The following is a 24,694-nucleotide window of genomic DNA, read 5'->3' as shown; positions in this document are numbered from 1 at the left end:
ATCAGAGAATTTAACAAAAAATATATTTAAACCTGTAATCATCTATAAATGACAGTCAGAGTTATACTTAGAAAATGTTAAAACCAGGAAATTGTTATAAATAGATATATTTAGTACATTTGGACTCCTCTTATGAAGGCTACATTTGAAATAGCACTACTAGAATCACTAGATCATAAACTGTATGATCTCTACTTCTGAGTGCCCACTAATTTGACAGTTCTATTATATGAAATATGTAGTATTAGATGATATCTATCAGAATTGGAACAGGTAAATGCTGCTTGTGAACTGATGTACTTAGTAATTGTGATGAGCAGTTCAGGTAATAAATGGCATTGTAATAGCTAATATGGTATTAATGCTGAATATTCCTAAAGCATCGCAAGTGGAAGAAAAAGTAGTAAATTAAGCACATTAGATAAAAATACAGTAATACTACCTTTACAAACCTATAATAATGATAAATGCTGAGTCTCAAGCCAAGCAGATTTTTGTTAGAAATGTTTATGACAGACTAATTTTTTATGGCATCTTAGAATATCCTGAGTCAGAAGGGACTCACAAGAATCATCAAAGGCCAACTCATTTGTTCCCTTGAACATCACAGTATCACAAGTGTGGGTTTTCTGATTAAAATGTTGCTGTTTTGATATTTAGGACTTAATCCTTTTCTCTTGTTTTACAAGGCAAAGAGATCAAGATGCTGAGAAAGGGAAGAATAGTACTTAGATGTAATTACTCAAGAAAATTAATTTAAATTGTGTAGGAGGTAATCCTTGAGTCATCACTGTCTTGTTTTGATAAAGATGTTGGTTCTGTGCCTAGATACCACTTTTAGATTTTTCACTTATTTTTACTATAGTAAATACAAGCCTTTGAAAACATCCAGAAATATTATACACTGTGGTAAAAAAATTAGAATTATTTTTCTTTATTTGCAACCTTTAAGTGTTTATTCCCTAATCACCAGTGTGATTAATAGAGACTTACATTAAATTCATTATCATAAATTAGATGAGTAAACTGAAGAAGCCATATGTTTTCCTCAATCCTTCAGCAATATACACTGTTATTAAAATAATAAAAAAATTAATCAACACAATGAACAATGCACAAATACTAGCTATAAACAATAAAGGAATATGTGTGGAGTTTTAGTCTGCTAAAGGTGATATTTTAAAGTTGGTGAAATGGTGAAAACACCAGTGATGTTTCTTAGTTGTAGCAGTCCTTACATTTCTTTCACCAGAAGAGCACTGCATATAAAAGTAACCAGAGATATTCAGGATAAAATTTTTTTTGAACTCTTTGTTTAAGAAGCCTAAATATAGGAAAATTTGATGGCATTCTCTTTCTTTGGGTTGTGTTTTTTAGGAGATGGCCTTAGGCCTGAGTCCAAAGCAACTCATTTAATATGTTGCTGGAATCAAATGTCTTACCAGTAGTGGTGATGGTATTCCATCAGACCCTTCAATATGATTTTATCTGAAACAGACACTGTATTTGGCATTCTTGTAGTCAAAATTCTAGCCCCTGCAATGTACCCAATCTCAAGGGTATCCAAGGAACAAATAAGAAGTTACATTTCCTTTACTTCTCTGTCTGAATATCACTAATATTTCTTCTTTTTAGTAAATTCACACATTAATAAATTTCAAAGATTTGAATTAAGTACAGAATTGGCTAACAGAGTTTATTGTTGTTTTCCTTGGTCACTATTATATATATTATGCATTTAACTGACAAAGTATTTATTGAGAACCTTTTTGGTTTTCCTCAGAGTTTATGAGAGACTGTTTCTTTGTTCTGACTTTCTTCTTCCTAGTCACAGTGTTTTCACCTTGTTTTTTGACTGTCTTAAAAATTATTTCAATGATTTTTCATTGATTTAATCTTAAAAATTCACTTACAGCTTTTAGTGAGCATGGCCTGCAATCTATGATTCATTTGGTTTATTTTCATTTTGTTTATGTATTGATTGCTATTAGAGCAGTTATTATTACCCATGAATAGAAAAAAAGTAATTTTTGGATAACACCAAGGTTAGGTTAAAGCTCAAGTAGCAACAAGTTTCTTATAGTTATCTTTCATTTTTTATTTCCTTTCTGATCTGTTGAATATTCACCAAGAGAGTAATAATTTAAACTATGTAATATGTAGCTGGATGTTAGCCAAATTAGTTTAACTCTGAGTATTGTATGCAAGTGACATACAAGGACAGTACCAATGTATTCACTGTGAAATTGGTATATAAAAAGTAGTAGTAAGCCTGAATGTTTGACTTAATCATAAGTCTCTTGATATTGTCTTAGAATTTTGATGCTTTTGAATGAACTTTTCATATAAACAAATACATGACTGATCTTATTAGAGCTGCCTAATGAATCTGCTGTATACTATGAAATTCGTGCCAAGGCATTTAGAAACTCAATTAACTAATAGAAAGGTGTGATGACAGAAGTTATTTTGCAGAAGAAGAATGTATTTGTTTTATTCAAATTTATTCTTAAAGGCATTGGTGAAAACAGGTTTTCTTTAAGATGATTTATTTGATATTTTTTGGACGGCAATAAAACATCCACCACACTTACTGTAATAGTGAAGAAATAATTCCTCTACTTATTAATAACATGCAAGTCTGTGGTTTCAAATGCTATAATATATTGCTGTATTTCAATTATGTTTCAAAAGTTTATCAGTTGCCATTTACTTGTCCATGGATTTTTCAGGTAGATCCCCACGAGGTCTAAAACTCTCTTTTTTGGAACAGACAACATTTAAAAGTATCTCTATGTCCTTTCATGGAAGTCTGCATCAGGACTGATAAGATTTATTTTTCTCAAAATTTGTCTTGCAAGGTGCCTTTCAGTTTCTGAATACAAAGGTAAAAATCCTAGGGAAAAAAAATCCCTATACCATAATCTTTGCAATTCATGAATTGTTGGTTAAACTTCAAATCTTGAGCCGCATTTGAAGACAAGGCTATAGGTTATAGTTTGATAGTTATTTACAGTTTTTCTTCTTATAGTCATTAGGATTTCAAATGAGAACTACAGGCTTAGTTTTGGCTTGGCTTAATGAGTGGAAGTTTTTCCAGCATTTATTTCCATGGTAGCTAAACCAACTACTGTAACTTATTTTGTATTATCTTGCTCTGTCCAATAAAAGAATACCATCTGAGTTTGATTTTTTGTTGAAGAAGCAAATTGTCCTTGGTACGTAGCATTAACAGTAAAAACCTGCCTATTTGGAATTGAGTAGCCAAAGTTTACAATAGGTAAGGAGTCTATAATTTCATGCTGTTTGACTTTTGGGTTTTTTTAAGAGTAGCTGATTTCTCAAGAATAGAAGCAAAATTCCCATTTTCATTCTTCTTGATCCCTTTATAATTAATTAAACAGAAGACATTAATTTTTCTTTTTATTATTGCTAATTATGTTTTTCTGTGCATTCTGGTAATTTTACATGCTGTTGAAAATATTTTAAGTTGAAAATTCAGTTTTGAATATTTTCAGTATTACAAAATGATTTTTTGATGTCTGTTAATTTCTGGTGTGTCCTTTTGTTTCCCATTCTACCTAACAGATTCTCATTGTACCTCAAAATTAGAAAAAAGCTAAATTGAATGTAGGTTCTCAGTAAATAGCATCTTTATGAAGAGGAAAAATATAGGTAGTTGCCAGTATGTAAAAAGAAGTAGACCTACTGCAGTGAAACTGGAGAAACAAAGAATTACATTGAAAAAGAAAAATATTTTGCCAGAAGCATTGTAATAAGCCTCATTGAGAAGGGAGAGGTGATATGACTTCTTTTGAGATATCACTTCACACTTTTCCTTTAAAGGGAAGGGTTAGAATTGGTTAGGATTCAATATTTTCGTCATCCAGAGTAGGAATGGGTTTGTGTGCTGGTACTCCTACCTTCATGCTTGCTTTGGGGATCACATAGGTAATTCCACAAAGACAATTGGACAGGGTATAATCTGTTCTTGAATAGGGAGATCATTCCTCAGCCTTAGATGTCAGTGTGCCTATTTACATGGTTGTACCTTTTCTGGAAGAGAGACAGAGTTATTGGCACTTGCACAGTTGAACACGTTGTGAAAAGTGTATGTAATACCTTGGTCTATAATAGCTGGCAAGTCACTTTGACAAGTGAGCTCCTGTGTAAACAGTGATTAATTGCTGACATGTCTGACATTTCCATTTCAATGATACATAATTTTTTTAAATGAGGCGATTACTTCCTTTAAGTATTTAAATATAGCTTGATAGCCTGTATTTTACAAGAACTTGGAAGACAGTAAATATCTTTATGTGATTTTTCAACTTTCAGAAAATCCATTGTGAAGTTACTTGTGTAAACAACAGGTTTGTGCAGTCGGATATTGTATATATGTTATCTGTCAAAACTGTTTGTTCCTGCAGGATTTTATTTCAGCAACTATAATTCAAAGTGAGAAAATGTATTTAGAAGTGTCTCATTGCCTTCTATAATCTGCTAAATCACCTGTGGCTACACTAGCCATTTAGTGGTGCAGTAAATACTGTAAAAATATTCCCACTCCCACTTATAAGGGCAGATGGAACCCAATCTGAATGTCTGCTCAAGTTAAAGAAGCCATTAATTGCTCGTCCTCTTAGAAAAAAAGTAAGTCAAAATGTGAGAGTGAGAGTAAGATTCTGCAGACTTGTATTAATTACAGAGGGGAAAAAAAAGAGTGTAACGACTTCCCAACTGTGGCTTGCAATCAGAGTCCTTTTAAGGTTTAATGAAGCAGAGTACTTGAAAATAGCAGGTATGTAGCTGAGGGAGTGAGTGGGTTGGTGATCTGAGGCAGTGTTGTTAAGCTCTACCCATATGACAATGAACTCAGAGGCATTGGTGCAGGAGGCTATCAGGACCCATTCCTTCCCCTGCTGTTACCAAAATTACCATGCCTTGTGATGACCATGTAGGAAATTACACTTGGTGTGTAATTTCAGGCTTGTGGTTCTAGTAAAGTTGTTCACTTTTAACTTTGCTCACCAACTGAAGTAAACCAAACCTTAGAATTGCTTAAACTGATTTAACTGAAGACTGTGTTTTTCTCAGTGTAATCAGAAAGATACAAGGATTTTAGTTCTAGCAATTAAAAGAATTACTATTGCTCTACAGTAGTTGCTGCTCAGCGTTAATTAAAGACAAAACAAAACACTAATGCTCAAAACAAGACACAACCTGCCCCTAACACCCCAAAATCTTTGTTGCTTTTTGTTACTGGTTTTGTGAATGCTGTTAGTTACTGATTTCCAGCCTAAGCTTGTAAATTCTCCCAGAAGTTTGGTGACTTCATAAGCCACCCCTGTTGTAATTGTCTAGCCATGCCATTGCCAGTTTCTGCCCTTCAGTCCTGCTCATCATCCACCCATTCCATCCCACTGTTTTGTGAAGCTTAGTCTCCTGCTCACTGACAGTGTAGATTTTAGCATGTGGTTGCTCATTGCCCTGAAGAGATGTCAAAACCTGTGAAACTTCCTCTTTTCTGCTCAAAGTAGCAATTTTCTTTCTTGCCCTGAGCTGCACATCTAGTTTTTGGAATGATATTACGGAACCAATTGTTTTGCTCAACACATGAAAGCTTTCATTTTTTTGCCATCCTCAAGGGATGGCAAAGAAGAAGAAGAAGAATTGAGAACATGCATGGAAATGAACTAGATCTTTGTTAAACTGGTTTAAACTCATCTGCATTGGGGAATTTGCATTTGTTTAATTAAAGTAATTAAAAATTTATTTCAGTTATGTTGCAGCCACTTTGTCATTGCTAATCAGGTCCTTGTAGTGCTTTAGAAATATATGAATTAAGACAAAGGCATTCTGGCTTAGTGGGTGGCCTGACAGCATAGAGCTGGAACTGCAAACCCTCAGGGAAATAGGAACAGGCAAGAACAGAAGGGACACAGGAGCAGTGGACAGCTGGGTGGCAGTGCAGTCCCTCAGACCCTGGGGACAGGCCTGCAGCCCCTGCAAAAAGTATTGTATGTTGCAGCTGCTCCTTTTAAAAGGGTATGTAAGGCCTTTCTCTGTCCCCTCTAAAAAATGTATGTTTCTTGTACAGAAATATGTAGTGCTACAACCTGGAGGATCTCTCCAAGGGGCTCTCTCTGGGGTGAGGAGGCCTTACAGAGACCTGGATAGCCAGGGAGCAAGGTGGTAACTCACTGCCAGATTTGCCACCTGGGACGGGGTAATCCTGGTCTTTGTACAAACAAGAAGATGGAGAGGAACACACAGAAAGAGATCTGTGGGTCCTGGCAAGTTGGCTATGAGGCAGCAGCGCCCTGGCAGCCAGGAGAGCCACCCCTGTGCTGGGGTGCATCAGGCCCAGCATCACCAGCCAGGCAAGGGAGGGGATTGACCTGCTCTGCTCTGAGCTGGGGCAGCCTCACCTCGAGTGCTGGGGGCAGTTTTGGCTACCACGATTTAAGAGAGATATAAAGCTATGAGAGAGTCCAAAGGAGGGCAACCAAGATGGTAAAGGGCCTTTAGGTGAAGCTGTGTGAGGAATGGCTGAGGTCACTTGGGCTGTTCAGCCTGGAGAAGGGAACAGGGAAGGCAGAGGGGAGTCATTGCAGTCGACAACTTCCTCAAGGTGGGCAGCAGAAGGGCTGGTGCTGATCTCTCTGATCACCTGTGATAGGACACAAGGATATGGAATGAAGCTGTATCAGGGGAAGTTCAGGTTGAATTGATTGATTGATTAGGAAAAGTTTTTTCACTCAGAGGGTGCTTGGGCACTGGAACAGGCTCCCTGAGGAAGTAGTCATAGCACCAAGCCTGAGAGAATTCAAGGAGCATTAGGGCAGGACTCTTAGTCATGTAACTTAGTTTCAGATGCTCCTGCAAGGAGCAGGGATTTGGACTGATGATCCTTCCAACTTGAGATTCTATGAAAAGCAGTGTGGGGCAAGGCCAGAGATGTGTTTGGAGAAGCTGGGTGTCCAGCCTGCCAGACAAGTCTTAAGGCATGAAGCCTGAAGGTCCTATAAGGTCAAGCCAGGGAGTCAAATTTGTGGATCAGGACTAGCAACATCCTATAAGAAAATAATGTATTTGCTGGTTAAGTGTTACAAGAAGGTTCTACCTTTTATAGAGGGCAGAAGTGATGATATCTCTGGGTAATTGGAAGTCTAATAATTATCCTTGTTTTGATGCTGAATGCACAAATTCACAGATCATGCCACCAATGCAAGACCGAGTGATATAGGCTCCTACAAGTTATGTATAACTCACCATTAGCGATCCTTCAGATAGGGACCAGTTGACAAAATAAATTTTTTTCTATATATCTTATGATTTTTGGACCCACTTTAAAGTAAGTAAAATCAGCTCTTAACCAAAAAAACAACAAGGCCCTCAAGCATCTTAAGTTGGGCATCTAGTACCACTGCTCATTTTATAACATTTCACTTGAACTATGCTAGTACTTTCTAATTTTTGTATGATTATAACCTGATCAATTGAGTAGAGCACCGCATTTCCACACATGATAAAAACCATTAAATACACAGTGCACATTAGTGTTTATATGGCTAATTTTCTTCCCAAAATTTATTATGCATTTAAGGGCTTGTTATATTCAAATGGAGAAGGTTTTTCTAATTTGATTCGAACATTTTCTGCTCCACTACATGAGTGATGAAATTGTTATTCAACAGTTGGGGAGAAGACTGCATCTGTTTCATTAAGATACTTACAGTCTAAAATTTTTCTGGAATGTATGCAATCTCATTGAACTGCTGCAAGCAATATACAACACATTCACAAATTAACTTTGTGTTAAAAATTCTAGTTTACACAAGTTTCTATTCTCTCTTTTCTCCTTATCTCCAAAACCAACTTCTTGGTATCATTAATTTTTTAAGAAAAGAAATAATGCATTTTTGTTCAGAGTACGATTAGGAGCTGTTACTGTAGCTTACAAAATTTTTCTTGAAAGAAACTGTTGAATGTAATCCATAAACTTTCTGCTTCTTTGTATTTAGAGTTTTTTGAAGATAGATTGTGACTTTCCATAAGATTTGAAATATTTTTTTACCTTTTTGAGTATAGTTGCAATTCTATTGACTTTTGCAAACACTGAACTACAGATCATCCAACCAAAGTTGAGAATGTGTTTAAAAGACTCAATGTGATCTCAGATCTGGCAAACAAGAATGCTGCAGATATTTATTTACTCAACTAGCTATCTGCTGGATAAACCAGAACTCAACTGTTAGGGGTCTAAAAACTATTTTTATGTATCTCCTTTCATGTGACTGTTCAAATGAGACAAATAGTTTTTACTTTACGCTTATTTATTGTTTTTTGGGTCATATGCTGTTAGTCAGGCTTCCTATTATTCTATCTGACCTTTTAAAATTTTTCTACTTAGATGTCTATGTTCTTAATTCAAACAAGTTAACCATTTCAATTCACCAAAACATTAAAGTCAAGAAGAAAAAAATCTGTTACTTATTCCTCAATTTCCCACTCTCACTAACACAAACAGAAGCTACACCATTCTTTTAGGTAGCACTGTGATTTATTTTTTGCACTTTTTAAAAAAATAATTTTTTAAATGAGGTTTTCCTTTGGCTCCATTCCTTCTAGTTCATCCAAAGTTTTCACCAGCTAATGGAAGCCAGTGGAGCAAAAGTGGGGACAATGTTTAAAGAAATGAAGATGAATGACTACAGGAAATAATGTGAGGGGACTGTGAGGCTTATTTTCCCCTGTTTAATTGTTTTCAAACAGGCAGCATTAAATTATTCATAAAGAAGTAATGGTGAAAGCAGAGTAAGTTTACAAAAGAAAAAAGATCTTGCATCTGTCTTTGAATACGCTAACAACTCTCAGGATGTAAAATAGTTTTAAATGTTTCTTATCTGTGTCTTGAGAGAGAGAAGCTTTTCTAAAATTGCACAGAATTTGTCATGCATAAAAATGGCATTGGAAGTTTTTCTGTTTGACCCTATTCTGCACATCAAACATCAAACTTAATTTTGAGAAAACATTTAAAGGATTTTGGACAACTTCAAATGTGAAAATATTATTAACAGTCAGAGGATAATTGTGATTAAGCAGAGAAACAAAAATGCAATAGAAAGTGACCATTTATCAGAATCTTCAAATGAAAGTAGAATGCCAAATTGTGTTTTAACCAATCACAAGTTATTAGGCTCAATATCAAGTTATGTGAGTGAAATCTCATGACCTGAAATCTCAGGCCTACATATACATTATCAACATGACTGTTTCATGGTGGCTACCCATGTTTTCCTTTTTAGCTCCTGACAGAGAAAAAATAATTTGATCCTTCTTTTACTGGAAGTTAGAGTGAATTTGTATTATAGTTGGTGCTGATTAGTAGGAAGTCTAAGGATAATTGCCATCACCCAGATAACAGACTTTTGTACATATCCCATTTTTGTAGGGATGTGAGAAGAAGCTTCATGTGATGGGGGCATTGCTAGCATGTACATACTAACCCTGCACATGTAAGAAGTCAGGCTCAAGGTTTTTTCCCTTCCTTATTGACCCTAAAGTATATAAACAAAGAAAGAATGAACTCTGGTGAATTAGCTATGAAGTCCATCCTTTGAGCCAACATGACACCATATGTATTATCATAATGTTGAAGTTTAGCCACTGACAGCTTGCTTGAATTACAGAAGTTCAGCCCAGGCTGTGTCAGGTTTCTTTGAGATGCCTCTACTTAAATATTCTTTAGATCTTGCCTTCAGATTCACGACAGGTATTCATGCTATATTTTGTATCATTGCGGATACCACGTGAAAATCCTGAAATAATGCAGAGTTTTCTTTCTAAAGCATAGGAACTGAAAAAGAGCACAAGTTAGCTACATCATTCTCCATATTTTTTCATCCAACAGTGATTTTGTTACAGTCACAGTTAATCTGTTATCTAATTATCAATAGGTAAAGAGGTCTGTGTAGAATTTTGTGTAATGTAGATTCCTCTCTCAATTGAAGACAACATATAATGATGATGGGGAGGTATTTCAACTATTTCTTTTATCTATAATTCCCCATACTTTCTTTATGAAACAGAAGTGTAGTAAAGTTAGTTCAAACAAATATTTATTGTTTCATGATTGACTGCATTGACTGGAGTGACCCCTCTGTGAGCTTTGCCCTTTGTGGAAACTCATGTGCGAGTGTACCAGCGGTACAGAATCCCCCACTCCCATGAATGAATTGGCTTGTCTTTGTGGGAGATCAAGGGCTCCTCTCTACATTCAAAGAATTAATGCTGCCTAATCCTAGCACAGACATGCTTGTGAACATCTAATGGAAGAACAGATTTCATTGTTTTTCCTCCTCCAAGCTGATAAACAGTCAGGAATTTGAGGGATTCCCATTATGTTTTATATGACAGATTTGTACCACAAACATCCTTGCCTGCTGAGAGCTCCTTGCCTGTCACTAGTTGTTTTGCTGCTGGTGACTCATCTTGACAACTTGAACTGATCACAAAGCATAGAAACATCTAGTGTTTCAAATGTGACAACTATTTTTAATAACATTTTGATTATGTTCCAATTAATCATTTGTAAAGCTTAGTTCCATTGCATACCGTCTGCACAGCAAACTTGAATAGCATAGATGAGTACCCTGGTAGCTTTTTATCAAACACCATAAATCATGAATATCAGTCACTGCTTTGAATGTACAGAGAGTTACATAAGTAGGAAGGTTTAGTATTGCTATTCAGTTAAAAAGAAACTTAACCTAATCTAACTGGTTTTGAATTATGTAAATCCTTCAAACAAATCTCACAGATGCTTTTTTTACTCTTGCACAGCTTCTTTCAGAGAAGTAAGGTTATACTTCTACCATTATGGCTCTGACAGCCTTACCATTACCCTACTTTCTAAACGTATTGCCAGCTTGAATTTTAAGCAAGTGTGTTAGTAACCATTTCTGTAGTGATGCGTCATTTGAAGCACATATGCAAGAGCTATCTTTAGATTTTGAGCCAGAAGTATACAGCTAGTGCCTCAAAACACTACATCATACAGCTTATATTCCAGTATATATTTTATGCTTTTTGACTGCAGTAAATACTGATCAGGAATGTGTAGTAGAATAACATTTGGAGAATCGAAATTATAAGGTTAGACTGTTCTAAATAATTAATTTTGTGATGCAGTAGTCACCAGTGTTGAAAAGAACTACAATTTCCCCATTTTTACTCTTACTTTTTGGCCGTTTGTAACCCAAATAATTTGTATTGTTTTTGCTTTCTTAAAATAACAAAGCAATGCCAGATGCATGAAAGTCTGTGTTCCAAACTTGTTGCAGATATTCATCTTCAATGACAAGGTAAAGACTTTAAAATCACAAAGGCAACAATGCCTAGTTTGCATTGGCTGAATTAACCTTTTTGTGTTTCTAATTGAGATTCTCTGTCAACAGAGACAGTTAACACATTTAAGAATTTGTCAAGACTGTCTGAAATACAGAGTAATATGTAAGCTACATATATAAAATATTTTGCAGTAGAGCCAGCAGAATTTCTGAAAAGTTTTGGTAATCCCAGGCCATATCTTGCCTTTTTTCCTCCCAATTGCTAATACTGCTTGTACTTCCAGTCACTAAAAAGCAAATAATTATTCTTCCACACTAATGTCTCATACAAGCTTGTGTCGTTAGTCCTTCTGGCTTGCATTTTATTTTGCTATCTTTCTGACTGTTTTCTGTGAGAGGACTTTCTCCTTTTTTTTCTTCTATAAAACTTTCAGAAATAAGAATTTTCTTTAAAAAAACCCTAACCCATGGATCAATGGGTTAAAAGAAACTTAAGACTGGCCCAAAATTTTCAAATTTTAGTAATACTGGAATTCACCTTGTTCTTAATTGATCCAGTTAAAAAAGATGAATAGAAAAAAATAGAAACTATTTGTTTGAAATATGGATATATTTCTATCCACCCATGGATAGAGGCTGAAGAGGAATTAGTCCTCAGAATGTGAAAAAAGTTTCTACAAAATTAAGTCTATTCTTTCCCTCTCCCTTCTTATCTCTTCTGCCAGTCTCTCCCTTATCTAGCAATATTCTGAGCAGCATGTCACTTTCTTAGAGAAAATGGTGACAGGGACCTTCTGTGGGAAACTGTCACCTAGGTTTGGGTTTGACAGGCTGGATGGAGCTAGGATGGGGTTTGCTGCTGCCTGAGACTGAAGAATTTGTGTTGGATGGAATAACCAGAGCGGACTGAAGCGTGGAAAGAGCTGGGAAGCGAGTGTGCAGACCAAACCCTGGGGCTGTGTGCGCAGCTGGGGCAGAGACAGAGCAGATTGGCCTTCCCAGCAAAGGGGAGCACTGTCTAAAAAGCTTGTAAACTCCTATGCATGAAGGGTAAAAAGCATCTGTAGATATAAATATTTTACTCATTTATGCTGTTCACTGTTGATGATAGTTCTATCTCTTTAATCTTCCTTTCTTAATATTTTAAATAAATACATTTGCCATCATACAAGAGAAGAAATGTCTTACAGCACAGAATCTTAAAAATCTCATGGCGAAAAGCAACATGGGGCACTGTTTTATTCTTGACAAACTCCTCAAAGTTCTTTATGCATGCTCAAGTGATCAAAGTCTCTTAAAACAATATCCTTAGCTATTGTGAAGGGTTGTCTTCTTCTTTCTGTGGAAGCACATAAGTAGAGGATACTGCAATTATTACCAAAAAGAGCAAAATGTTTGATGACCTGCTGACACAGAAGATTGTGTTTTGGGACAGAATATAATGTGGAAAAGCACTCCCTATTCAATTTGCCATTGCCTCTTTTTGCTAAATCCTCATAAGCAGGTGATAAATTCTAGTACTACAAGGATTTCTGTCACAAAAGCCAATCTGAGGTTAGTTCAGCTTGATGTCATCTGCAGCCTGGCCACCTGCAGATAATTCTGTAGCTAATATAAAAGTGGAAGCTGTGAAGCAAAGAAATTCCAACTTTAGGTTGGTTTTTTTTTATTGTCAGTGGTTTTACCTGTGTCCAGTAATCTTATGACTGTACTTTTTTTAAAGCATGTCTTGTAACTTCTGTAAATGACATTTTGTAACTGTGGCTGTGTTTTGCTAATGCTGGTTCTCACTTTTTTCTGTATTCTATTACAAAAAATACTAAATGTTCAGCTATATAAATCAGTTATTCTTTAGCAACATTCTCTATTTCTGAAATGTTATTTTATGATATAATTGTATACAAGTTCCAGTGACGTTAATGCTCCACACTCTGAAAATAGTTTATATATTCATCTGCTTAGTGAGAACATAGAGACATTTAGTATTCTATCTTATGGACAGTTCTTTTAATGATCATGAATAGAGATACAAAATTTTTTCTTAGTTAAACTTCCATCTTTACGCTTTACTAGTTGGAAGATAATTGATTTTCATTTTATTTGTCATAAATATGCAAAAAGGTATTAGTATTGCATGCAACACTACTTAAATAAAGACAAAAAGATAAATGATCCTGAAGTCAGGACTTCTATTGACCTCTGTAGGGAACTTTAAATTGGTAGGTTTTTTTAGTTTTCTGTGAATTGACATTGACATGTCTTTGTTCTTAAACTTTTTTTTACTAAGAAGGTATATTACAACTATATAAAAAGTATACATTATATTTTTATCTTTACCTCTCTGTTAATACTTGCTTTCTTGTGTTATTTGAAAAACAAAATCTGCTATAGATATTTATGAGGTAGATGAAACAATATTTTTAAGCAGTTTATCTTTAATCATTTACTGTCAAGATGGCTAGACTGAGCTGATGTCTGTCTTCTTTTGTAGTCATTGAGGAGAGAGATACTCCTCCAAAGACTGATTCATCCCACTTTAATTGTTACACTCTTTGTACTGACTGTAACAGACTTGACTCATCTGAAAGGCTTAGTTTCTTGACTGTAGCTGAGATTACATTTGAGAAAATATATCCAGCTACTTAGAATTATCAAGAAAGAGATTTTCACAACAGGTGCTTGAAAGAGCGTTAGAAAAATTTAAAAAGCAGTGTGCTGATAGAGTTTAGGTGATTTCAAAATAGATTAAAACTTTGGCTTCTTTAGAGTCATATTTTTTTTAACTAAATATAATGTTAATCCTATCTGATATGGTAAAATTAGTCTCCAGGAGAGACAATATAAGAACCAGACTTCTTAATGTTTATTATCTCAAAATGAATAATGTTTTGATTCCTAGGTCACTGATGTTTGTAACACCTAAATGTGCATCTAGTACTTTTTTAATAGTTGTGGTGGTTTTCTATAACTAGAAAAGTTTTCTGGCGCCCCATTAGAAAGGAATAATGATTGAAAATTGCTGCACAATGTGTGGTGTGTAGATACAATTGCCATTTTAGGGTGAGAAACTGATTACTTGATTTTGTATGCATGGAAGAGGTCTAAAGCCAGAATGGAAGAAGGTATAGAAATGCATATTTCAGCATAATTTTTTGATCATTTTTATAGGTAATGTGTAGATGATTTAGGTTATTTCCATCTAATATCCCATATGACAGTGTAAGAATTATTTACAAGCAATTGATTACATTTTGCAGTGTTCTGTGCATTTCCCTCTGTTGTCTACTGCAATGGAAGTAAGTAATATTTTATTTCCATTACAGAGTAGAATGTTTGGGCAGCTGTAGAAAAGATGAAATGTGGCTCCTACAGCATAGTGGTTAATGAAACAGTGCATATATTACTGTTTTTTCTTAAGCATAGAAACCCAGGTATTCTCCTTCCTAGATCAGGCTAACTTCCTATTTTGTAGATAAATATTTCTATGTATGCTTCCAAAGTCAAAGGTTAAGTTAGAGTTACTCAACCCTTTTGAAAAAGGTGAAGATAAGGTGAAATGGCCGGTTAAAACAGCAAGTAATTAATTGAGTCTCTCTGTTAACAGGAAGAAGGTCAAGTGCACATAACTATTGTGATTACACAGCCTGCATTACAAGCAGCTGAGTCATTTAACCTGAAAGTGGTTGGATTGGAAGGCTGAGAAACAATTAAATGTGATTTTACTTCAAATTAGTAGTTATACTTCCAAGTTACTGTAGTATTTTGAGGTTTTTTCAGATTCCCTTGTCATGTTGTTTTGCAGTACCAATTAGTTTTATTGCTGTGAAGCATTTTATTTAGAGTTTTTAATTGTCCTCCTTTTTTTTTGCTTAAATAGGTGTAATTTAAAAATGGTAATTTCTAATGGAGATGTATTTGATTTTTTATTATTAATTTTTTACTTTCCTTTAAATAATTCTGAAATTTTTTCAGATGCACAATTTTAATTGCCTGATCCAAAGTGTAGAAAAGATTGCTTAGTTTTGTCATGTGGGAATCATACATCTAGTTAGTACTGGGGAGAATCCATAGTTATCTGCTGCTGAAGACTAATTTATTTGCGATATCCTTCCAACACCTTTGAAAAACACTGAAAAGCTGATGCTGCTGATGTCTCATCATAGAGTGAGGCTGCAGTTATATAGCATGCTGTAGGTTTACCAGGGGTAACTCAGTTGTTTTGAAATTGCAGATTTCAAATACGCAGACCTTTATTAATTTCCCTCCAACTCCATCCTTAGTGTAGGAGATCTGTGCTAAATAATGTCTGGTACTGGGAGATAACATTGTGGATGTTTATTTCCATGGTAGCTATTTTTCACTTTAGAGAGTTACTTCCCGCTCTGCTTGAAAGCTCAAGACTAAACCAGATTGCAGAGAGAAGGGAAGGGATGGAAGCCCATTAGAAAGGGAAAGGAGCAACAAGCATACAAGAAACAGAGAAACATGATTGGAAAAGACCTCCAAGATGATTGAGTCCAATCCTTGACTGAACACCACTTTACTGACTAGGCCATAGCACTAAGTGCCACATCCACTTGTTTCTTGAACCATTCTAAGTGCAGAGCTTGAGAGAATTGTTTACTTGCTCTAACTATGGCAACAAAGTGTATGACTCCTTTTCTGAGGCTTCATGCAGGTGTTCTATTCAGATTGCTATTTTTGTTTAGAGGTTGCTCAGAATTCATCAAGACATTTCAGGTGAGCATTGTTCTAGGTTATACACAAATAGCTTGAAATGTAAGAAAAATAAAACACTACTTTTCCACCAGTGCATGCTTGGAATCTATAATTATTATAAGTAACTACTTTCAGCAAAAACAAAATTTTTTTTTTGGCAGTGAATGATTTTGCTTTAACAGAGGTTTGACTAAGAAGTGTTAATATAGTATGGAGTTAGGAATTACAGGATGTTTATAGAAGCAGTTTTTCTCATATTTTTAATGATGTTTTTGTACATGTTTTGCATTGGACATGCTGAGCAAATCAAACATTACCAGAATTTATGCCTAACCAGTTGGTGTGATTGCTGTCTTTTAAGTACTTTTTAAATTATGAGTGAAGAATTGTGAATATTCAAAATGTTTCACTAAACTAGTATTTATTAAGTCTGGGCCTGCTTCCTAAAATTTAGCCCAAAGGAAGTCTAGGAGAATCTGAGGAACTGTTTTTGATGCTCTTGTTGTCTGCTAACATTCTCAAAATTTCATATAAGTTCTGCATAATATTTCTGTTTGAAATAATCGCTAATCTAATCTATTTCACTTCCTCTAAAAGTATAACAGAATTTTAGACTAGAAAGGGGTTCAAACATTGATACTGACAGGCAAGAATGGTCTCAAACAGTTTTTGTAGTATGGAATATCATTTGAGAAATGAAGAGGCTGGAAGAAAAAGGAGAAAATGCAAATGACTTCATGACCTGCAATAAATTTCCAGCATTCAAACAAAGTGAAGGCCCTTAGGAATGTCTTATCTGAGAAAAATAATCACATGGTTTATTTCTTATTCTATTTGTAGAAGCTAAAATACACTTAAAGGCGTTAATTCAGGAATAGGTTTTGTCAAGCAAACCTGGTGTGTTTTAAACGTAAAATTATAAAACAGCTAAGTAAATATAATTTTGATGCAGGCTATAATATAGGTATTTATCTTGTTCAAACGTTCTTTTTAGTTCCACATTATATTTTGATCATGAAATTTTCCTTTTGTGGAGTTAATAGGGGACATTAGACAGATAACAAACAGGCTCTGTTCAGCTGTGAAGGTGTAGATATGGTTGGAGGCACATTTGTGAACAGTAATATTTCCAGCAGATTCCTGTGTCATCCAAAGACATGTGCTGGTTTTGTCAATTGTCTTCGTAAACCGTTGGCCAAGTGTGCAAGCAGTGCAGGGAAAGACAGGGTAGCATGATGTGAATCACATGGTTGGTGTTCACAAACATGCTCTATTGAATCTGAAGTGCAAGTAGTGATCTAAAATTTATTGTTTAATTGTTTAGCTAGCAGTTTACTCAGAGAAGGCTCAATTGCCACTTTTGGTGTCTTTTCAACATCAGCTCCTAGGATGAAAAGGATGAGCTTTATGTCTGACTATACAAAAATAAATGGAATGTTAAGAAACAGGAAATAAATTTTTTGCTTGAGCCAGCAAATAAGGGCATGTTGCGCTACTTAGTTGAATACTAAATGTACTAATAATCCAAGATGAATAATGCTAGATTCCTATATATACTAAGAAGAAAATTAAAACCTTGGAGGAGTTTGAAAAATAGTTACAAAAAGAGGTCCCAGAATTGGAAAATTATGTGCTAAGAATTTTAGGCAATTCTGGCTGATGAATCCAAGAGAAATTTAAGAAGTAATGTACCCAAATCTTTCTTCATGAAGAAGAAATGAGATGTTGAGGGGTTTTCTGCCTTGGAGGAGAAGGCATGAAATTGAAATTGAACTGGGATAAATTCAATTTTGAATGCAGATGCAATTTCCTAATAGCAAGGATAATTAAACTGTAGAGTAATTTCTCTGGATGTTAGTCTCATTGCAACTCAGAATGTTGAGACATGATATCATAAGGTTCTTTAAAAATGCTTTCTAATAGAATTAGATACTGTAAGAAAAACACAAAAAAAAAAAATCTGTGGGCTACAGCAGATAAATTCAGTGATCAGTGTGGTCTCTTCTAGCATTAGAGCTTGCATCTGTGAGAAAATATTTTGTAATTTAAGATATTGCATCCTGATTCTTCATACACTTGAATAAGACTAAAGACTGTAGAAGTTAAAAGTAATTTATGTCTTAAGGCACCTCTAGTGACTGTCTAATCTCACCACCCACTTAAGGCAGATGAGACTCTGAATTTGGGTCAGACTGCCCAGACCTGTGTCCCATTGAGCTCTAAGTATGGCTGTGGTTCTCAGCCTCTCAGGTCAAACGGCACCGCTGAAATTTCCCTTGCTGCAGCTCATGTTGTTTGCTAATCGCTTTTGCTGCATAGCTTTCCAAAATTTCTGAATTCCTAATCAACAGTTAGATAGATGACAATGGCAATTGAACCTTTTGCCTAATCTCTAATCTGCACAAACCTGATTTCTTTAGCCACTGTGTTACATTGCTCTTCTGTTACCATTATTTGGTGCTACTTTTTCCAGTTGTGAATGCCTTTCTTGTACTGGTGGGTCCAAATTGAACACAAATACTAAACCTGATACTGGATACATTTATTGCAGTAATTCTGTACAAGAGAAACTGATAACAAGAATGAGAAAAAGAGCAAGAATAAAATTTATAATTATTTTTCTCTTCACTGTTAAATTGCATGCTATTTGCCACAATAAAGAAATTGTGTCATAACCTTGGAGGTTTTCTTCACTGTTAAATTGCATACTAGTTGCCACAATATAGAAATTGTGTCATAACCTATGATGTAATTAGATATTGCATTTATTATGAGATTCTGTATCTGCATAAAGAAGCGTGGAATATAGATGAAAGGGACTGAGAAAAAAGTTAAGCAGATTAAAAATATTTTGGTTTAGAAAATATGTGCATATATTAAGTAAATTTCCATTCTTATACAGTATTTAGAATTGTCTATGTTGGATCTGTTCTATCGTAGCTATGGGGCTAGAAGAATGAAAGAGTGGGTATTGCTACATATTTACTTCTGTACAGAGTTTGAGCATCAGCTACTATACTGGCAACAGGAAGCAAGGATAAGCAACAGAAAATAAGAATGAGGTAGCTCCACTGCTTCTCTTTCCTCCTCCTTCAAGCATATTTTTTAGGTAGAGCCAGCAAAACCATACTGAGAGGTTCTCAGTTCTTTAGATATATTAATGCCGCTTATTCTGGACTCCATCTACATTTTAGTTACTCCTCTAGCTATTTATTGGATCCCCAAATGGGTTGAGAAAGAGACAAACAGCATATTTTCCCTCTGGCATTAATCCTGGAAATTCCCAGAAGTGTAGACTCCAGCTATGCTAGAATTTTTGATGAGAGAGGAATTAGTTTTGCGAAATGAAGAGCTCACTGAGTGAATGGCTTTGGATCACAATGTTAGGCTTGAGATCTCAAAAATTCTCTCTTATCCTATTTTATGGAGTTAAATCCATTTATGTATCTGGCATTAAAAGCATAAATAGAAGCAGAAATTTTAATTTTGAAGAAGATGGTCTTCATTATTTCAGTCTGTTTATACTACAACAACACAGTCCTAATTTCTTCCATTGCCACCATGTAAATGATGATCAAGTCACATGAAACAATCTGAAGTAAACTGAGAATAATCTGAAGACAAACTTTGAGGCTGCTGCCTAAACCTCTTGCTTCTATCTCATAAAAAGTTAAACGATTTTCTAACAGTAATATGCATACTTATGCATATGCATGAATAAATAGATATATTCATATAAAAATTGAAAACTTTAGGCACTTTTCTCTGCAACTTTTTAATAAATGCCTGCTATTATTTCTGTTCTAGAAGATTCTAAATTGCTATAAAAATTCCAACAATTTTCAAACAGTGAGGACAGACTTTTTCCAGGTTGTCTGTGATAATGGATGGGTAACATTAAACACATGTAGATCATTAAAGTATCTAATTGAAGCTATCCCTTTGAAATATATTGTCCGCTTTTTCATTGAGTTCACAGAATCAGGTCTCTTTCTAAGAGGTACCAAAAAAACCCTCTGAGTGTTTATTCAAAGAGAAAAGAATTATTGTGTGTTGTAGTATTTATTTATTTAGACAGTGCTTCTGTTATTTTGCTAGGATCTTAGGACATTTTCTAAAAACATTGTCTCTAGAAAAGCCAGCAGAAATGGAAGTTTAGAATGATTTGCTGTGGAGGTTCTTGAGAAGAATGTACTTAGAAAATTCAAAGAACGAAAGAAAACTCAAATGACATATACAAAACCAAGAAATGTTATGAAAATTTTTTGTTTGATCAAATGTTAATTAGCTCATCAAGCAATTATTTAAAGTTTGGCAGTATTCACTAGAATAAATAAATAATCCAAGTGGTTGAAAGGGAGAGGTTTAGGAGTAATATTGACTGAAATACTCAGTTGCTAAATATGTAAAGAGAAATCTTTCAGGGAATTGTCACCATTTCTATCTGACAATCACTTGCTAAAGAGTGGATTTTTCTGCTGGCTATATAATTTCCTGCTTTTCCTGGGAAATGTGCTTTGTGGCAGTGTGATCCGACACTGTTCTCTGCAGGATTGAATGTAGAAGACAGAAATGGCCTGTGTGTTTTTGTCATTTCAATATTCAGTGAAATCCCAGGGTTATGCTATACACCATTCAGGAAGGCATCGACATCCATCACTTCAGAACCAGCCTCCCTTACCTCCTGGCTCTTGGAAAAAAAACATTCTGCTCAGCTCCTGAAAATCCTTGGTCTAAAAGTGCCTGTATTATTGGCCACTTTGAGCCTGCTCATCTGTCTCTTACCAGTCCTTTGCCATTTTAATGAATTATAATCAGAATGTTAGTATGAAATTTATTTAAAAAATGTTTTGGTTCTAGTATTAAAAATATTACTCTTTCATAATAATATCTGCAAGAAATTCCTTGAAGTTTTTCTGATGAATTGTATTTGATTTAAATATGTCATTGCTAGCCATGTAACCAAGTCACTTCTCTTAGAATAACTACCCATACCTCAAATTTAGAGAGATGTTTTTCCAAGGTCAGTAGAAATTTTTGCATGAGAACAGAAAATTAAGGGAGATCAATAATTGCAGTACAATATATATATTCTAATCAAGTGGAGATGCCTTCTGGGAAGTTGCTGAGAACCCTTTTTTGAAAGTGAGGTGTCAAAACAGAACAGAATTTTGAAAGAGAAAACATAAAATCTGTTTTCATTCAATCTTTAAGAAATGCACATTTCATCACATACATTATGTATTATCATTTCCATTACTTAAATTTTACATGGGAAATATTACAGCTTGAGCTTAAATAGATTGACGTTTAAATCAGTTAGCAGTAAAGTAATTAAAAAATATTTTAAGTTTATAACAGCTTAAAATAAAGATGTGTTGTCTTTTCATAGACTGTGCTTTGGTTGAGAATAGGACATGGTCAATGCTCAAATGAGTGCTCAATGAAGTAAATGTTGCTTGCAAGGAGCAGCATCAGAAAGTGCTGTGGATATTCCATATATTTAAATCATACAAACATCTAAAACTTGATTAATTTCTCCCAAGACTGACATATAAAATATATGATGAAAATAAAATATGATGAAACTGTGTGCTCCTGCCTTAAGAAGGAACATGAAATGCAAGGCTGAGCTGGAATATGCAACTATTCATGCAAAATTGATGCTAAATAAAATATTACTGTAAATTACATAATGATTTGAAAATTTGAGTGATGACGCGGGAATAAATATATGGCTTTTATTCATGTTCAGTGTTTCTCATTGCTTGTTGAAAATAGGTTTCCAGGCTTGGTAAAATGTAAAGGGAAGCAATTTGGCATTTTCAAATTCAAAATTAGGCTTCTTGAATTTTATTTCATTACTTTGAAAGAGAAATTTATTTCAAATGTATTGACATGCACACACAGGAACAAATATTAAAACCTCAAACTAAATTTAAAATATTTGGGTTTTTTAAGAATAATATTTTAAAAAATAAAAGAATAAATCTGAACTCATTTTTTATTGTAACTATTGGAACTCGAAGTGAACCTCAAATGCCTTTAGTCATGCAGCAGTGTGGGCAAGCTTTTCATCCAGACTTAGCTCAGCTTTGCTTTTTAAAGAAGTGTAATCTTACCATTTGACCAGAGATGAGCTCAAAGATGGTTTTAGCCATGAAAACTGTAATATACACCTCTGTAAGTGGTGTGTCTAGCAGATTGTACTTGATACCTTAATTGGGAGAACCCAAGCATCAACAGAAAAGAAAAAGTTTGTTTCTTCCCTGACTTTTCTGTGTACAAGCAGCAAATAAAAAGAATTTTTTTTTAATAACATGAAGATATTCTTCTAAGTTTGCATAGTTAGATAATTAAAAGTGAAGAGTAAAAGAAAAAAGGTAAAGTATAAAGAAAATGAAAATTTATGGTGAATATATATCTACATAAACCTGTCAAAACTACAGTAGAATAACACTTTTAATAGTCTATCTAATAATATGCATCCAGGAAGTTGGGATATTCAGGCTGTACATGCAAGTTCATCTTTGCTTTCTCATATTATTATGTAATGTATGATCAGAATCTACTCAATTAAAGATGCTGTGGAGAAATAACTTTAAATGAAAAACAATGCATTCAGAAGCTGCAACTTTCAGAAATTTTTGCAACTTTTATTTTTAAACTTCCACAATTCCCTAGGCAAGGCTTACCTAAATTAATGATAGATATTAATATAACATAGGAAGATTTTTTTCTCCCAAATTGATTGAAAGACATAAATGTTTAACACATTTTCCCAACAAATGGTGGGGGATTCAGGTTTTAATACATTAATCTATTTGCAAAGGTACCTTCCCCATTGGTTCACGGGATGCTTTACTTTTAGTGTTGTGGAGTGTATGTTTCATGATCAAAGGTGTGTTGATTATTGTGCTGCTAGCAAGGAAGTCATCAACTGCTTTCAGTGATGGTTTGCAGTGACAGGGACTGCAGTGGCTTCACTTCCCTTTGGAACAGTGTGACTGATGCTAACTCAAGGAGAACATGGAATCATCTAATGGCTTCCATAGTGTCTATTTATTTCATCTTCTTAAAACAATGGGAATGGTACTGATTGTGTAACCTTATCTCCTGTCTCAGGTCTCCTAGAAATCCTGAACAGAAGATCATTAAACGAGTGATTGCTCTTGAAGGAGACATTATTAAGTAAGTATTTTAAGCCTTAGTCTCAGAGTCTTTATAGGAATGGTGAAGCTTTTTTAATGTATTTTAAGTCAGTATCCTAGACAACGAGTAATTTCTAGCATTTTCTGTCTGTTATTAACAAGGATGTCAGCATTGTACCTGTCTGTTTTTTAATGAGAGGAGAAATGTTACACAAAACTACTCACTCTCTTGTGAAATGTGCATGGATACAAATAATGCTTGTTACTGAGAATATCTCTGCTACAAATCAAGGCAGGTAATTGCACAGCAGTTTTCAATGAGATTATAGGGCTATGATTTTTCATTTAGAAACTCCAGCTGCTGTTTTGCATTGTGGTGGGCAAGTAGGTTGCTTTTAGGCTTTTGTTTATTTATTTGTCTGTTTGTGGATCTCATATTTGATATTTTATTTTATTTTATTTTATTTTATTTTATTTTATTTTATTTTATTTTACAGAAAAAAGAACCCTCATAGATTACTGTCTTCATTGTAGTTTGTAGGTATCTTTAGGGAATATGGTGCAACTGATTTTGAGTAAATTATTCTATCAGGAAAAAAACCCATTGTAGCAAGAGTAGACTCTAGAGTACTTCAAGATTTGGTATACTCTGACAGATAGAGCTTCCTACTGGGTCTGGGTGGAAATAAATTACCACTAGGTGTAAATAAAAAATTTTTGGTGGGAACAGCATTACTTTGAAGAAAATGCTTGCTTGAAAAGGTTTCTTTTTCTCAGGTACAGAGTGGAATAGGCGTACAGGTGGGAGGGTAAATCCCTGGTTTCCCATTCTAAGATGTGAATGACCCTGGGAGATCTCAGACAATATGGCAGACTGTGACTCAATTCATTTAGATAATGATTCTTGCTCTGCTGTAGTGACTGCTTGAGAAGTACTTGACAGCTGCAATTCAAATTAAAGGTTTGAATTTCATCTCAGTGGGCTCTAGTTAATAGGATGGGCACTGTGAAATATGTCTACGTATTTTCTTTTCTCTTGCAGTCAATATAGTTCCTGTTTTATTGAAAAAATCTGAATTATGTCGGTTTGAGAAACCAAAACAAATTGTTGTGTCTCTGTTGGAGCAAAATATCTAGAACAAAGGAGACAATTTGATGTCCAAAAACTATAGACATCTACAGCTAAAACCAGCTATCACTTTCAGGTGCTAAAGACAGAGTAGTGTGTGTACTGTCTTTTATTGACCTGTGTCCTTAAGAAGGTACTTACATTGCTGATATTAGTGCTGTGAGTCATATAATGATAAGAATGTTATTCATGTTTCAGTATTCCTCATTCATTTCTGTGGCAATATCAGAAAGAGATTGCAATAAAAGGTAACTTCAAGGGCTACTTTACATTGTTCTATGTTATTAACATATTTGCCTTAATTTTTGAAACTGAGTGTAGATTTTGATAAAAAAAAAAAG

General features: G+C 34.6%; 1 protein-coding gene across 2 annotated transcripts in view; it reads left to right on the top strand.

The window, feature by feature from the left end:
* IMMP2L (inner mitochondrial membrane peptidase subunit 2) overlaps window positions 1-24,694 on the top strand; it is a 406,903-nt gene that overhangs the window by 246,148 nt on the left and 136,061 nt on the right. For both annotated transcript variants that reach the window (XM_058022289.1, XM_058022291.1), the window contains exon 4: window positions 23,199-23,264. In XM_058022289.1, coding sequence (XP_057878272.1) covers window positions 23,199-23,264 — 66 coding nt within the window. The remainder of the gene's footprint in view (window positions 1-23,198; window positions 23,265-24,694) is intronic.

This window comes from Melospiza georgiana, chromosome 4 (genome assembly GCF_028018845.1).
Source record: "Melospiza georgiana isolate bMelGeo1 chromosome 4, bMelGeo1.pri, whole genome shotgun sequence".
Taxonomy (NCBI): Eukaryota; Metazoa; Chordata; class Aves; order Passeriformes; family Passerellidae; genus Melospiza; species Melospiza georgiana.
Note: the sequence above shows the minus strand (reverse complement) of the source record. Positions and strands in the feature narration are given on the sequence as shown.